At 42.0% G+C, this 16,146-nt stretch overlaps 1 protein-coding gene across 1 annotated transcript in view; it reads right to left on the bottom strand.

Moving 5' to 3' along the window:
• Window positions 1-200: 200 nt before the first annotated feature.
• Window positions 201-16,146, bottom strand: part of LOC137368763 (neuronal acetylcholine receptor subunit beta-3-like) — a 32,350-nt gene continuing 16,404 nt past the window's right edge. Inside the window, exons 4-6 of the mRNA XM_068028960.1 lie at window positions 14,188-14,297; window positions 1,601-2,486; window positions 201-359 (exon numbers count right to left, since the gene is read on the bottom strand). Of these exons, the coding sequence (XP_067885061.1) occupies window positions 201-359; window positions 1,601-2,486; window positions 14,188-14,297 (1,155 nt within the window). The remainder of the gene's footprint in view (window positions 360-1,600; window positions 2,487-14,187; window positions 14,298-16,146) is intronic.

Genomic DNA, 16,146 nt, shown 5'->3' with positions numbered 1-16,146 from the left:
CTGACTTGGGGCAAATTGCACTGAAAAAGTCAGCACAACCGAATGGAAACTTGCCTATGAGATATAAATGGAAGTGTTTTGCCATGGCTTCCAAATGATTACTTACCAAATCATTTTCCTTCTATAAAATATAGTTAAATCTAATAGTAAGTGACATATTAGTGAAACAGATCCAAAATGTCAATGTGCCACATCTCAGATTAATTGTGATGGTTTACGCTGGGCATTATTACGATGCTTGCCCACATTCGAAGTGCTGGAGCAAACATCAATACCGATCCTAGAATGGCCACCAGCAGAAACAGCCATAAGAATATCCGATCCAGAACTTGAGCTACAAATTTCCAGTCTTCCACAACCTAAACAGAGAGAAAGAATGTTTAAAAATGCATTCTGAGTATTATTAATTTACCTGAGGAAAAACTGGGATTTATAAATGGAAAAAATGAAAAGAAAATTAGATTAATAAAGAGATGGTGAAATACAAAGATGGAAGTAGAGCAAGCCTGATGCATAAAGGGATGTGTAGGTTGGTTGATGGCGAATTGGTGTATCAAAGGATGGTAGTTTGAAGGATAGATTGATGAATGGTACTATCATTGAATGAGTGGAAAGGATACATTGATGGACTCTTGGACAATGCACACACCTAGAGGCCACTTTGAAAAATACTGATGGTTTCTCATTATATTCCCTCCTGGGACTAATCCCTGCCATGTAGCTTCTTGCTTTCAAGATGACCTGGATCATTGGACTCTATGCAAATACTTTCAAACAGAATTCGTCAGTTAATATTTTTGTTTCAAGCAGGAAAAAGGCATCCACCATAAATTATCCTCAATCTACCTCCCAAGATGGTGCAGGTCACATCCACAAATATTCTAGTTAGTAGTAAAGCTGGCGATAACAGAGCTAAGTTCAAATGACTGATTTCTTGGGACACAAGCTCATAACGTTAGAAGGCGATCCCGTGCATAGTCTTTGAACAACCACAGGCCACCTCTGTTGAGTTCTCAGCTTCATTTCTTATTTTAAAAAAAATATGAGACACTTGCTAAATAAAAGGTGAAAGTGAAAACTAAACCAAGAGACAGTTAAAGCTGAAGACATAAAGATGCATGGTAACCAAAACAAAATGCAGAAAAGGAGATGCAAGGACAAATAGAATAAAGGAATAGGGTCATCCGGAAGATGGCTGAAGTGGTGAAGAGTGGCAATGCAAAGCTATGGAGAAATGGGCTCTAAGCCACACGAGCATACCTCAGACCAGTCAATTGTAGACCAACACTGCAAAGGAGTGTTAGCAGCTTACTTTGTTCCCCTTGCTCTAATAAGCGATATTTATGAGATATAGAAGAGAGAGGAATTCTTTTAAAATGTTGGAATGAGAAAGAAAATCAAGAGGGCGGTTCTTGAGAGGAAAAAAACGATCACGCTTATTAAATGCTCCTTTATTTTTATGGTTGTAAGTTACATCCTGGTATTCAGAGTCATTAGAAACAGCAATGAAGCTGCAATTTATACATCTTTAGGACATTACTTTATTTTGGAAACCACTGACCTGCACTTTGCAGCCTTGTTCCTGTCCTAATGCCCTTACCTCTCGAATGGAATGCTCTTTCTTTATGTGGCTTGAGATGTATCTCACCGATTCAGCAGCCTTTTCTAAGATTGTGATCATAGCCGCATTTTCATTGTTCTTTGCCATGTTGTGCCGACGTTTCTCAAACTTTTTTTGCTTTACCTTCGGACTGGCAGCAGCACTTTCCGAACAGTGGTAGCGATCAGTGTGGCCCCTCATGCACAGTAGTTTGGGAAGGGTTTGAAGGAAGAGCTTTTTGACCCACGGGGCCATGGGGTGGTAGGTGGTTGAGGATCGATGGTGGATGTTTATAACGAAGACAGTGACAATGATCGAAAGGGTGACAAAGATCATAATAAATAGCAAGTACTCGCCAATCAATGGAATGACCCTTGAGGAAGAAGGGATTATTTCTTCAATAAGCAAAAGGAACACGGTCAGGGAAACCAGAACTGATGTGGATAGCGATAGCTTCTCCCCTTCGTCTGACGGTGAGTAGAATACCACTACAGTTAGAAGAGATAGACCAAGGCAAGGGACAATCAGGAATAATGTGTAGAATAGAGGCAAGCGCCTCAGTACAAAAGAAAAGGTGATAAATGGATATGAATAATAGCCATCCCTTCTTGTCCCTTTCATTCCTGTGGCACTTAAAATTTCCCACTCTCCATTGTCAAAGAAATCCTTCCGGTCCACATCTTCATCCACCAGAATGAGGTCGACCAGGTTACCATTGTAGGTCCAGGATCCAAATTTCATTGAACAGTTTTGTTTGTCAAATGGGAAAAATGTGACGTCTATTGTACAGGAGCTTTTGTAACTCGCAGGAGGTTTCCATCTCACTGTACCATTGTACTTCACAATAGCTTTAGTCATCAGGGAAACTTCAAAACGTCCATCTGCACTAAAGGCACAAAGATACACACAAGTGTAAGAGGGCAAAATGCTGCAACAAAAACTTGCATACTGCTAGTCACTTAATTCTGAATTTACCTCCAGCAGAATATTGCTCTTTCAGATTCACTGGGTCCGAATGTCAAAAATTCATCATCATTGAGTTTGCATTATTAAATGTATTAAAGAAAGGACTTGAAAAACTTGCATTGCTATAGCACCTTTCCCAACTTCAGGATCTCCCCCAAAGTACATCATAGCCAATGAAGTACTTTTTTAAGTGTGGTCACTGTTTTAATGTAGGGAAACATGGCAGCCAATAAGCACACAGGAAGGTCTCACAAACAGCAATGTAGTAAGTCTAATTTCATGATATTGGCTGAGGGCTAAATTTTGGCCAAGAGACCAGAAACTTCTGTGCTCTTCTTCAACAGGTGCCATCTTTCAGATGCTACAGTGAAGTCTCCAAGCAGCGGCAGATTTAACACCAGTGGCTGACCGAGTAGTGAGGAACTGAGACCCTGTGTTATGGTGAGGTAACTGGAGGTTCACCTGCATGAGATGGGCTGCCTTGTTCTTTTATGGACACTGCATTTACAGTATCTTTGTTAACATCAGGTTCTATGTGTGTACAGATGCATTAACATTGCAGACTAGAAACTACTATTGAACAATTCCACTGCCAGTGACATTTTAAGTTCAGTCCCCCCTAAAGTTACAAATGTGGAGAGATGTACACAACCCATTACCAACATTCTTGAGAACAACATCATGGGAGATCAGTATAGATATCTTGTTTGAAACAAAATTAAACATTATAAGATGTGAGTATATAAAAGGACGATTAATTACTGTGTAAAAGGTATTGGTTTTTAAATTACTGCAACAATGGGGGCACATTTAAGCCCCAAAAAGAGGTTTGGGTTAGATGAGATGTAAAAATTTAAAAAATCTCAAACCTGACCCCAACCCGACTCCAGCCTCTCCACTACTGGGTTGAATGGCTGCGAGACAGGAATGGGCAGCTAAGCCACTCCCAGGAGATAGCTTGGTTATTTGAATGTTATAATGAGGCTGGGAGCCTCACATTTAACCTGTCTTGCAGACTTAACCCTGACTGGCCAGGTTTACCAATGGGGTTCGGAGATCATGAGCTGAATTTTCAGCCCCCGTTGAAATTGGAGGGGGGGGGTGTGCGGGAGCCCACTGTCCGGCATTCCAGTTCCCTTACTCCATCCCACCTCCAGGCCATTTTTACACAGGCAGGATCGGGGATGGGGGCGTGGTGAGGGGAACGGTGACAGATATACCTGCCTGCATGCAGTGGGTAGCTGTTCAGGCTCATTAAAAGCCACATAAGGCCAATTAATTAAAGGAGGCTGACTGGGATTTTCCCAGTCAGCTGGGAGGCGCGGGCGGGGGTGGGGGTGGTAGTGGGGTGGGGGGTGCGGGCGGGGGTGGGTGGAGGTGGGGTGCGAGGCAGTGCTCCCAGCAGGCCTAGAGGCCCTCCCTGACTGCCTGGATGCAGGAGCAGCCACAGGTGGTCCTATAGCCTGGTTACAAAGCCACTTTATAATTTAAATTTGAAGAAGTTGGAGAGAAGTCACCTCTATCTTGAAGCATCCTCTCTCGTACTTACCTTCCATTGCAGCCTGCAGCTCCTTTCAAGCTGGAAGGCCTGATTGGCAAACCTGGCTCCAGGCCATTTAAGGGCGCACCACCGTGAAAATCACAATGAGTGACTGTTTCCCCCCGGGCGGATTTGGCACCTGGAAACAGTCCTGACTTGTTTCCCACCCCCGGAGGGTAAATTCTACCCTATGTCTTATAAAACGTAGGTGAAATACCATGTAACATAAGCATCCTCAATGTGGCCTTTTAGACTAGTTTTTGCTTGCATAAGGTGGTCAAAAAGGAATTTCTTTAATTGGCCTTGGATTTATCTCTGGCTTTTGCCTCGTCTGGGTAATTACTGGAGTGGCTGGTGGTGGATCAGGTTGTCCAGTCATGCTACTTCAGTCATTATGACTGTGCAGGCAAGCCTGATGGGCTAATATATGAAGTTTGCCAGGTGTTTCATACACTTCTCATTGATCGATCACCATTGTGTCATAGCTCTAGATGGCAGCTTGATAGGATTGCCATTATTAAGGCAGCAGCTTCTGGTGTCACAGCCCTCAGTCATACCCACAGCTGCACATTTCTATCACTAGAAGGAACTTCAAATCTTGAGCGCAGCAACTTCATAGAAACTTTCAGAGACATTGGCTGCCATGTTAGGGTTTCTTAAAGTGCAATGTTCTGCTCCAGTGCATAAGTTTTAAAACATAAATTAAAGCTCTAAGTGCTTCATGATAAAAAACTATCTTTTCCTGTCCCCTTGCTGTTTTCTTGTCAATAGCAGGGCTTCTGTTTGGGATCCTGCCTCACCCCTGCACAGTCTTTGACCAGGTTATTCATTTCCTGCACCTCCACCACCACCCCCCCCCCCCGCCCCCCCACCACCACCACCACCACAGCCCACCCCCACTGCTGTTTAATGAATAGTGTGGCTCCCAGTCAGGGCCATGTTCCTTTTACTCCTCAGGCCTTGCTCTCTATTGAAGGATTTTTAGCTTTTTCAATATCAGTTTTAAGGAAACTAAAAGCATTGGCTGAAAATCTGGATGAATTATCTGCCAAAGGAGCTGAATCTGTTAATTGGCTATTCAAGACGGCATGCTGCAAAGGTTGGCCACATTCAAAAATTCTTCTTCAATGAACTGACGAGAAGGTTAAAAGATAAGACAGCTGTGAAGCCTTGAAAGCCTGTGAAAAGCTGTTGTAAATATCAGATGTTGTATTGTCCACTTGTTTTAAACCATGGGAAAGAAAGAGTAGGAAAGTACTAGAAGCTTGTTTAGCATCAGCAAGAATGCTATAACACCAGCCATTTTAGTAAGTTCGAGAAGACGGTCCATACACTGACCAGAAACCACCCAGAGACTGCCCAGGAGAACACCATGCATCATGCCAATGGATTATTAACCTCTTAGTCTCCTGAAGCAGAAGAATTGGCCATTCTGAGTTTCAAGTTTTACTACAGATGTAAAGGTTCTTTTAATCTCTATCTTACTGCAGAAAGTATAGAGGAGTATAAAGTGCAGGGGTGAATTAAAGAGGAAAACAGACAGAGGCCATAAAAAATCTTGATGACTAAAATCAAAGAAAACCTAAAGATGTAATAATAAATACATAAAGAGCAAGAAAAGAACTAAGGAAAGAATACAGCCAGTTAGAGACCAAAAAGGTAATGTGTGTGTGGAGGCGGAAGATGTGAGCATGGTTCTTAATGAATACTATACATCTGTTTTCACAGAAAGAGAGGGACAAAGCAGATATTGTAGTTAAGGAGGAGTGTGAAATATTGGATGGGATAAACATAGTGAGGGAGGAACTATTAAAGTGTTTAGCATCCTTGTAAATGGATAAATTGCCAGGCCTGGATGAAATGTATTCCAGGCTGTTAAGGGAAGCAAGGGAAGAATTAGCAGGAGCTCTGACCATTTTCCAGTCCTCTCTGGTTACAATCATGGTGCCGGAGGACTACTAATATTGTACTGTGGTTTTAAAAGGGAGGAAGGGTAGACCAAGTAATTACAGGCTAGTCAGCCTGGTGGTGGAAAAAATTATTGGAAAAATTGAGACCCAGTATTAGGAGTCATTTAGAGAGGAACAGATTAATCAAGGAGAGTCAGCATGGATTTGTTAAGGAATGGCTGTGTCTGACTAACTGAATTGAAATTTTTAAGGAGGTAACAAGGAAGGTCAATGAGGGTAGTGCATTTAATGTAGCCTACAGGGATTTTAGCAAGGCTTTTGACAAGGTCTCATATAGCAGACTGGTCAGAAGATTAAAAGCTAGTAGGATCCCAGAGAAAGTGGCAAATTGGATCCAAAATTGGCTCAGTGGTAGGAGGCAAAGGGTTACGGTCAACGGGTGTTTGTGTGACTGGAAGGCTGTTTCCAGTGGGATTCCGCAGGGATCAGTACTGGGTCCCTTGCTGTTCATGGTAAAAGTCAATGATTTAGACTTAAATGTAGGGGGCATGATTAAGAAGTTTACCGATGATATGACGATTGGTTGTGTTGTTGATAGAGAGGAAAAAAGCTGTAGCCTGCAGGTAGATGTCAATCGACTGGTCAGATAGACAGAAAAGTGGCAAATGGAACTTCTTCTGGAGAAGTGTGAGGTAATGCATTTGGGGAGGACAAAGAAGACAACGGAATGCATAATAAATAACAGGATTCTGAAAAGTGTAGAGGAACAGTGGGACCTTGGACTTTGTGTCCATAGTTCCCTGAAGGTAGCAGGATAGGTAGAAAAGGTGGTTAAGAAGGCATACAGGATTATTGACGGAGGCCTAGAGTATAAGAGCAGGGAGGTCATGCTAGAACTGTAGAAAACACTAGTTAGACCGCAACTAAAACACTGCATGCAGTTCCAGTCACTGCATTACAGGGAGGATGTGATCGCACTGGAGAGGATACAAAAGAGATTTACGAGAATGTTGCCAGGAATGGAGAATTTTAGCTATGATGAAAGATTGGATAGTCTGGGTTTGGTTACTTTGGAACAGCGGAGACTGAGGGGGGATTTAATTAAGCCTAATAAAATTATGAGGAGCCTAGATAGAGTGGATAGGAAGGACCTATTTTCATTCGCCAAGAGGCCAATAACCAGGGGCATAGATTTAAAGTAAATAGATGGAAGGATTAGTGGAGAGTTGGAGAGAAAATATTTTCACCCAAAAGTGGCCTGCAACTCACTGCCTGAAAGGGGGTTAGAGGCATAAACCCTCATTGCATTAAAAAAAAACATGAATATGCACTTCAGCTGCCGTAACCTACAAGGCTACGGACCAAGAGCTGGTAGGTGAGATCTGACTGCATAGCTCGTTTTTGGCCAGAACGGACACGATTGGCCAATATGCCTCATTCTGTGCCATAAATCTTTCTATGTTTCTATTTTCTATATTTCAATTTGCAAAACTTCTTGTATTTTAATTTACGAAAACCAATAGTTGGAAAAGTAATAAGCCTTAGTTGATTCTTACCTCTGATTGCCATAAAGAGTTAAGAGAGAGTTACACAAAATACCTTACACTGTGTATGCAGCTAGCTGCTACTGCCAATCCATTCTGCTGCTTCTTGCCCCCATTTGGCCTCATCTGATTCTCCACCTCAGTTGTCATTGTGATCTACCACCCTCCTTCATAACAGCCCCCCCCCCCACTCCTTAACCCCTCTGCTGGCTCACCAACAGGTCCATACTGGGTTCGCATTTCTCTCTGCTCCCCTTGCCTCTCCTCCTGCCAGGAAGACAACCCTGATGTTTATTCATTGAAGAGATAGCAGCTACTGGAGATGTCAAATCAAAAATTCAAATACCAAGAATCCAAAATGGTTGAATAGGCTGTTGGCTCCCTGTTTTCTAAATTTGGATTGGTATTTCCATCTTAACCATTACTTAGGGACCTCACCCTTTTCTCATTGCCCAGCCAGGAAGGCACTGGGCATACAATACAATGCTGTGTACATGCACAAAACAGGTGCAACCCTGCAAGTGTGAAAATGGGGAACCTTTGGCTGCATTTTGAACCTCTACTTTTGTTACCAAGATATATTTTCACATTCTGTGTTTCAGACTATCATGAAGGATATCCTATGTCCTTCAGAGTGTTTACGCTTGCCCCAATATCTAGGTGACATTGGAATGTGCTCAGGATAATGAACATAAAACTCTTCTCTAAACTGCTTCAGCTACTGATTTAATCCTGTATCTCAAAAGATCCTTCTGGTTGTTTTAAACCTGATTCCCCATGAGTGATGCCACAGGAGATCTACTAGTTACTAGATCTATAGAACCTTGCCCAGTATTAAAGCAACATTAAAATCTGATGTTTATTAAATATAATTTAATGTTGACTGTTAGTCATACCAACTTAGTGCTGGGTCTTAGATGCGTCCATACTGCAGAAAAATTAATGGGTTGAAATTGCAGTGTATATTAGTAACAAACATATTAACATGTTTTAACAAAAGCATGAACCTATCAAACTATGTCCATTGAATAATAAAGGAATTTGATATAGTTTACAATTCTCAAAAATATTAAACAAAGAACTTACGTTTATATGGTGCCTTTCACTACCTTAGGACATTGTAAGATGCTTTATAGCCAATTAAGTATTTTTGGAGTGAAGTCTCTTAAGTAATGTGGGAAACACAGCAGCCAATTTATGCAGAGTAAGCTCCCACAAACAGCAATGAGATTGATGACCAGATGATCTGTTTTAGGTGTCTGACAGATATATGTTTAGCCAAGAACTCTCTTCTTCAAAAGAGTGTCGTGGAATATTTTAAGTCCATCTGAGAGAGCAGACGGGATCTCAGTGTAAAGTCTTATCCAAAAGACAGCAGTTTCATCAGTGTAGCACTCTCACAGTACAGCACTAAAGTGTCAGTCTAAATCATTGGTTAAAGTCTGCAGAGTTGAACCCATAACCTTTTAACTTGGATATCAAGAACAGTACCACTGAACCACAGTATCATAATTGCAGCCAACTTGGGCATGCACCAAATCTTCATTTTAAAATATAACACAGCAATACCTATTAAATCAAACATACTTGCAGCTGTCTGCTTGCATTTCTATCCAGAGTAAATCAGAACTTTGAAGGACACGAGGCAGTCGGGATGGGTGATTCAGTGACTGGGGTCCTGCGGCTGCTGTACTAGAAAATCAAAAGGTGGTGTAAAGGATGGATGGGGTGATCAAACCTGACATTCTGATGAGAACTTTTTCTGTTAAAGTAAACTTGTTAATGCATAAGAAATGATAGATTTATGATTTTGCTGCAAATAGCAAACACAGGTGGAAGGAGGTTCAAGTGGAGCATAAACAACGGATATGGACCAGTTGGGCCAATTGGCCTGTTTCTGTGCTGTACATTCTGTATAATTCTATACAATCCTTGTGTCCTTCAACTGGTGGTCTGTATTCATGCGCAGGATACAGCCCTGCAGACAGATCCACTGTCGATTGTATTTTTCTTCTGCATGCATGTTGCCATCTCGTTCTAAGACGAATCAGGAAGGACAAGCTGACAACCTAACTGCAAGGTCACTAGAATGACTGTGAATTTTCCAGAGGCACAAGGTGACATGTTACTCCATGCAGTGGTCAATGTTGATGGTTTTATGGAATTACTGTTACCACCATATACATCCTCACTTTGTACAGGCCTTATCTAAAGGCAAGCAGTGAAACATAATAGCTGTCATAGATTAGATGATCAGAAACAGCAGTGGTTTGAATACAAGGTTTTGCTGATGTTAAAATGAGCCAAAGTAAAGAAACATATAACTTTGAAACACTGAGATTACTATTGTTGCTATGTTTAAGTCAGTCAGAATTAATAATTTGTCAATTGTTTAGTTTAGTTTAGAGATACAGCACTGAAACAGGCCCTTCGGCCCACCGAGTCTGTGCCGACCATCCACCACCCGTTTATACTAATCCTACACTAATTCCATATTCCTACCACATCCCCACCTGTCCCTATATTTCCCTACCACCTACCTATACTAGGGGCAATTTATAATGTCCAATTAACCTATCAACCAGCAAGTCTTTGGCATGTGGGAGGAAACCGGAGCACCCGGAGGAAATCCACGCAGACACAGGGAGAACTTGCAAACTCCACACAGGCAGTACCCAGAATTGAACCCGGGTCGCTAGAGCTGTGAGGCTGCGGTGCTAACCACTGCGCCACTGTGCCGCCCTAATTGTGTGTAAAATGTTTCAAAATGTAATATAATTAAACATATAAGAACCTAGGAACAAGAGTAGGCCATTCAGCCCCTCAAGCGTGGTCTACCATTCAATTAGATCAGAGTAGATCTGTACCCCACCCCATTTAACCACATTTGTTTCCATATCGCAAAATGGCCTTACCTAACAAAAGTCTATGAATCTCAGTTTAGAAATTTTCAACTGACCAAGGCTCAACAGCTTTTTTGGGAGTGAGTTCCAGATTTCCACTGAGGGGCAAGAGCAGCCAACAGCTCTATCAGCAGCAGAAGCAATACCAGCAGAACTACCAGCTGCGTTTTCCTCAGCCACATGTCCCTCCACAGGAGATATGGGATGAACACCAAGATCCAGCTGGAAGGAAACAAGATCCCCAGCACAGGGTCTACTGGCAGAGGATCAGCTCTCCCAACATGTTTGAGTAACAGTGGATCAGGAGACTCCTGCTTCAATGACAGGTCGCTGCAGACATCTGCAGCCTCCTAGAAAAAGATCTCCTTCCCAGCAGAGCAAGTGGGCACGCATTGGCACTAGCTGACATGGTGCCTGTCACTGGAGGGTCACCATCCCACCCCCGGTTTTCTGCCTCTCACCAAGTAGTGTGCTGTCTTCTCCTGCAAGGAGAGGAAGCAGAGAGGTGTGGCTATGAGGAATGGAGGAAAGGACACCATTATTGGAGGGACACTGTGAGGCATGGTTATGAGAGGACAAGAGGCTGATGGCAAGTGAGAGTTTTGGCTGTTCAAATTGGGTTGTGAGGTGTCTGCAGAAAGAGAAATTAGTGGACTGCAAGGTGTGTTGACCTGAGTAATGTTGTGCAGGAGAATGCTGGGCATGTCAGAGTGTGGAGCTTGGCACCTGAAAGTGTTGCGCCACTCACCTGCCATGTCCTCCTGAGGTCCTGGATCATCTTCATGCAGTGTCCCAGTTTAGAGGGGCCACATTCTTGCTGCTGACTTCCTCAGCCATTTCCATCCATGCCTGCTTTGGAGAATCACCTCATTTAGTCCCTCAGGTTCTGCACCAGGAACTGCAGGTAAGAGTCAGGTACCCAGAGCGCAGTCTTCCCAGGTCTCCTCTCCATTCCTGTGGTTGCTGTAGTCATAGAGTTATACAGCACAGAAACAGGCCCTTTGGCCCATCGTGTCTGTGCCGGCCATCAAGCACCTATCCTAATCCCATTTTCCAGCACTTGGCCTGCAGCCTCAATAATCCAAGTGCTGGTGACCCAAACCATGGTCCTTTCAATTAGAAATCGTTCCTTTGACAGAATGGTCACATCATTCCACCTGCCCTCCTTAATTATCGGGGAACCCGGAGGAGGGTGCTAATGTCGTTGCTTTGGGAAAGAGCCTCGGCAAAAGCTGCCCATTAGGAAATCGGGTTCCCGATCCGAAAATGCCATTCTGGCAGGGACAAAGTTGACAGCCAAGCTCTAATTTTAAAGTTATGCTGCTCCATCTGGACTCGCCCACTATCACAGAATCACAGAATCATTACAGTGCAGAAGGAGGCCATTGGGCCCATCGTGTCCATACTGGTTCTCTGAATGAGCAATTCCCTCAGTTCCATTCCCCTGCCTTCGCCCTGTAACCCTGAATATTCTTCCTTTCCATATTACTGTCTAATTTCCTTTTGAATGCTTCAATTCAACCTGTCTCCAGCACACTCTCAGGCAGAACATTCCAGACCTTAACCACTCGCTGCGTGAAAAAGTTTTTCCTCATGCTTCACTTACCAAATACTTTAAATCTGTGCCCTCTCGTTCTCGATCCTTTCATGAGTGGGAACAGTTTTTCTCTATCTACTCTGTCCAGACCCCTCATAATTTTGAATACCTCTATCAAATCACCTCTCAGCCTTCTCTTCTCCAAGGAAAACAGTCCTAACTTCTCCAATCTATCTTCATAACTGAAATTCCTCATCCCCGGAACCATTCTCGTGAATCTTTTCTGTACTCTCTCCAATGCCCTCACGTCTTTCCTCAAGTGCGGCGCCCAGAAGTTGATGCAATACTGCAGCTGAGGCTGAACTAGTGTCTTACGCCCGAATTAATGTCTTATAATTTCTCTCTATCTGCTCTACACTCTTTGAATCATATTCAATGCCTCAAGTAGATCGCCTCTTAATCCTGTATATTCAAGGAAATACAAACCTAGTCTATGCAACCTGTTCTCATAATTTAACCCTTTTACTCTTGGTATCATTCTGGTGAATCTGCACTGTACCTGCTCCAGGGCCAATATATTCTGCCTGAGATGTAGTGCTCAGAACCAAGCATAGTACTCTAAATGGGGTCTTGCCAGAGCTTTATGTAACTGTAACATAACTTCCACTCACTTGTATTCCAACATCCTTGAGATAAAGTCTGGCTTTCCATTAGCCTTTTAAATTATTTTTGTACTTGCTCACTGGCTTACAGCATTTGGACCCCTAAATTTCTCTGCTTCACCGCAGTTGCCAGCTTCTCACCATTTAGAAATACACTGAACTATCTTTCTTGGGTTCAAAGTGGATGATCTCTCACTTCCACACATTGAACTGCATCTGCCACAGTTTTGCCCACTCACTTAATCTATTGATATCCCTTTGTAACTTTCTATTCTCATCTGCACTACTTACTATGCCACATAACAGCAAACATGGATGTCCAGTTGATAGAAATATTCATGTATAACTGAAGTATTTTCAATGATAAAACACCATTTCCAGAGTGTGTTTATACACATGTATGTATGGTTGGGGGCATGCGGGTAGGGCAAGAGTTAAAGGAATAAGGATACTTAAAGTGCAATGAACTACTGTCTGGATCTGGGTCTGTAATGGGCCTTCTTACTTTAGCACGTGTAATCATTTCCACTAGAGAAGCTGGATACATGAAATGAAGGAGGCATCAGTGAATCTAGAAACTGTTTGAATGGTAGCTAAAATGATGTGCTGAAAGAGAAAAACTGATTGAGTTTGAGAACAAATAGCCCAGAGGGTTTAAAAGCTCACAGTGGCATAGGCTACAAAGGTTTGAGATGTATTACAGTGTAAAGCATGGAAAAATTCCAACAGATATCTTTATGGAGAGGGTTTGAGAGAAATATTGCTACCCCAGTGATGTCATATGTCATCACTTGAATCATTATTTTAAACCCTGTTCTTTTCTCTGTAGGAATTTTTTAATGATTGTTTTGGAAGTGGGGAAGTCAAGTATTCAAGTAGATTCTGGTGTGTTGAAACTTGGAGAAATACATATCTCTAAAATTGATTATTAGATTATATATATGAGCACGTGACTGTATTTGACAGATTGATTACATTTTTAAAAATGGAACATAGTTTTGTGCCCATTAAAATGAAGTGTTAGAGCTAGGGAGAGGAACATTTTCCATTTCACACATGCAGTGTAACCATGAGGCATTGCCAAGTTGAATCCAATATGTCCCCAGATAAGGACTAATGCTCTTCTACTCTGGCTCAATGATACGGCTCAGCTGATTTCAAAACAATACCCTGACTACGCTATGTGACATTTTCACATCTTAAGTGACATTCTTGTTACCTGTAAGTGAGATTGACAATTTAGGGTGAAATTAATGTCGAATAAGGAGCATTTATAGTGCGAGGAGATATAAAAGGCTCACTTTCTGTGGTGTCTAAACTTCGAAAATATGCCACCCAAGTGGGTTGTATAGAATTATGTAGAATTTATAACACAGAAACAGGCATTCAGCCTAACTAGTCCATGCTGGTGTTCATGCACCACCTGAGCCTGCTCCCAACCTACTTCACCTAACCTTACCAGAATAGATTTATCAATATTTTCTTTTCTTGGCAGATCAGGAAATGTAGAACTACAAACACCTACTTTTCATATAATACAATATCAGGCAGCCAGATGGACTCAGATGGAACTCTTATTGTCTTAATGCCACCATAATCATCTGGATTCCAACTCAGCTTGTAGTCATTCCACTCCTACAATATAAAAACGGTAATCATGTTACTACATGACAGAGTAATACAGGATTACGCAGAGAACAGTTTTAGCTTGTTGAGTGTCAGAAATTAACAAAGGCAAATTAACGTTGAAAAATACCTAATGACACATTCAATATAACAGCTGATAGACAAAGATACTGAAGTGCCGTGTATCAGCAGATGGAGCAATATTGGTCACTTTTTTTTGTTAAAGGAATAACCCAAAGCTCAAGGCTTGAAGTCTAGTCTGAGGGATAGTCCAGCACATTTCACCACAGAATGATGGGGTACAAATTGGCACCTACGATTTTTCATGCATCATTTTATTCTGCTGATGCCTTGATTAATGCGCTTGCATAAAATCATTTTGTGAGCTATTTTAATATAAGTGTTAACATTTATTACTTTAAGTGGGCTATGTCTGCTATATAATGGTGCTAAAGGAAATTAGAGTCAGTCATTTACTGCAATGAAGGGGGCCATTCGGCCCATCGAGTCCATGGCAGCTCGCCATGGAACTTCTCAGTCAGTCCCACATAGCTCAATCCCCATAGCCCTGCAAGTCTAATTCCTTCAAATGTCCCCTTGAAGTCATTGATTGTCTCCGCTTCCACCACCCTTCTGGGCAGCGAGTTCCAGGTCCTTACCCCCAGCTGTATAAAAACGTTCTTACTCATATTCCTCCTGCACCTCTTGCCCAAAACCTTCAACCTGTCCATGTACCATTAATCAATGGTGACAGTTTTTCCTTGTCTAACTTATCTAAGCCTGCCTTAATCTTGCACACTTGTATTAAATCTCCCATCAAAATCCCTTGTTCTAAGGAGAACAACCACAGTTTTTCCAAACTAACCTTGTAACTAAAATCCCCCATCCCACAAAATAATTCTGGTAAATCTCCTCTGCACTCTCCTTCCTAAAGTGTGGTGACCAGAACTGGATTCAATGCTCCAGTTGGGGCCTAACCAGAGTTTTATAAAGATTCAGCATAACTTCCCTGCTTTTGTACTCTATGCCTCTATTTATGAAGCCCAATATCCCATATGCTTTACTAACCACACTCTGTCAATAAGTCCTGCCACCTTCAAAGATCAATGTATATGCATCTCTGGGTCACTCTGTTGCTGCATACTCTTTAGAACTGTGCCATTAAGTATATATTGCCTCTCCCTATTCCTTCTGCCAAAATGCATCACCTTACACTTGTCAGTATTAAATTCCATCTGCCACTTGTCTGCCCATTCTGCTACCTATATATGTCCTGTTACAGGCAGTTCATATCATCCTCACTGTTTGTCATACCTCCAGGTTTGGTGTCATCAGCAAATTTTGAGATTCTACTCTGTATTCCAAGATCCAAGTCATTTATAAATAGCAAAGAATGCAGTGGTCCCAGCAATGACCCTTCGGGAACACCACTGTACCATCCTCCAGTTTGAAAAACAACCATTTACTACTAATCATTGTTTTCTGTCCTTAAGCAAGTGTTTTAACCAATTGGACACTGACCCTCCTATTCCATGAGCCTCAATATTGTTAACAAGACTTTTATGTAGTACCCTATCAAACACTTTCTTAAAATCCATATAAACAATATCCACTGCATTCCCTTTATCAACCTTCTCTGTAACTTCATCAAAAAATTCAATTACATTAGTCAAGCATGATCTGTGTTTTGCAAATCCACACTTTCCTTGGTTAACTTGAACCTCTCCAAGTGTGTGTTGATTTATTTTCCCCTGATTATTGTTTCTAAAACCTTACCGACCACTGGTGTTACACTGTAGTTGCTAGGACTGTCCATACACCCTTTCTTCAATAAGGGTGTCATATTTGTCACTCCAAT

Source organism: Heterodontus francisci, chromosome 4, assembly GCF_036365525.1.
Source record: "Heterodontus francisci isolate sHetFra1 chromosome 4, sHetFra1.hap1, whole genome shotgun sequence".
Lineage (NCBI taxonomy): Eukaryota > Metazoa > Chordata > Chondrichthyes > Heterodontiformes > Heterodontidae > Heterodontus > Heterodontus francisci.
The sequence above is the reverse complement of the archived record's forward strand: the minus strand, read 5'-3'. Positions and strand labels throughout refer to the sequence as shown.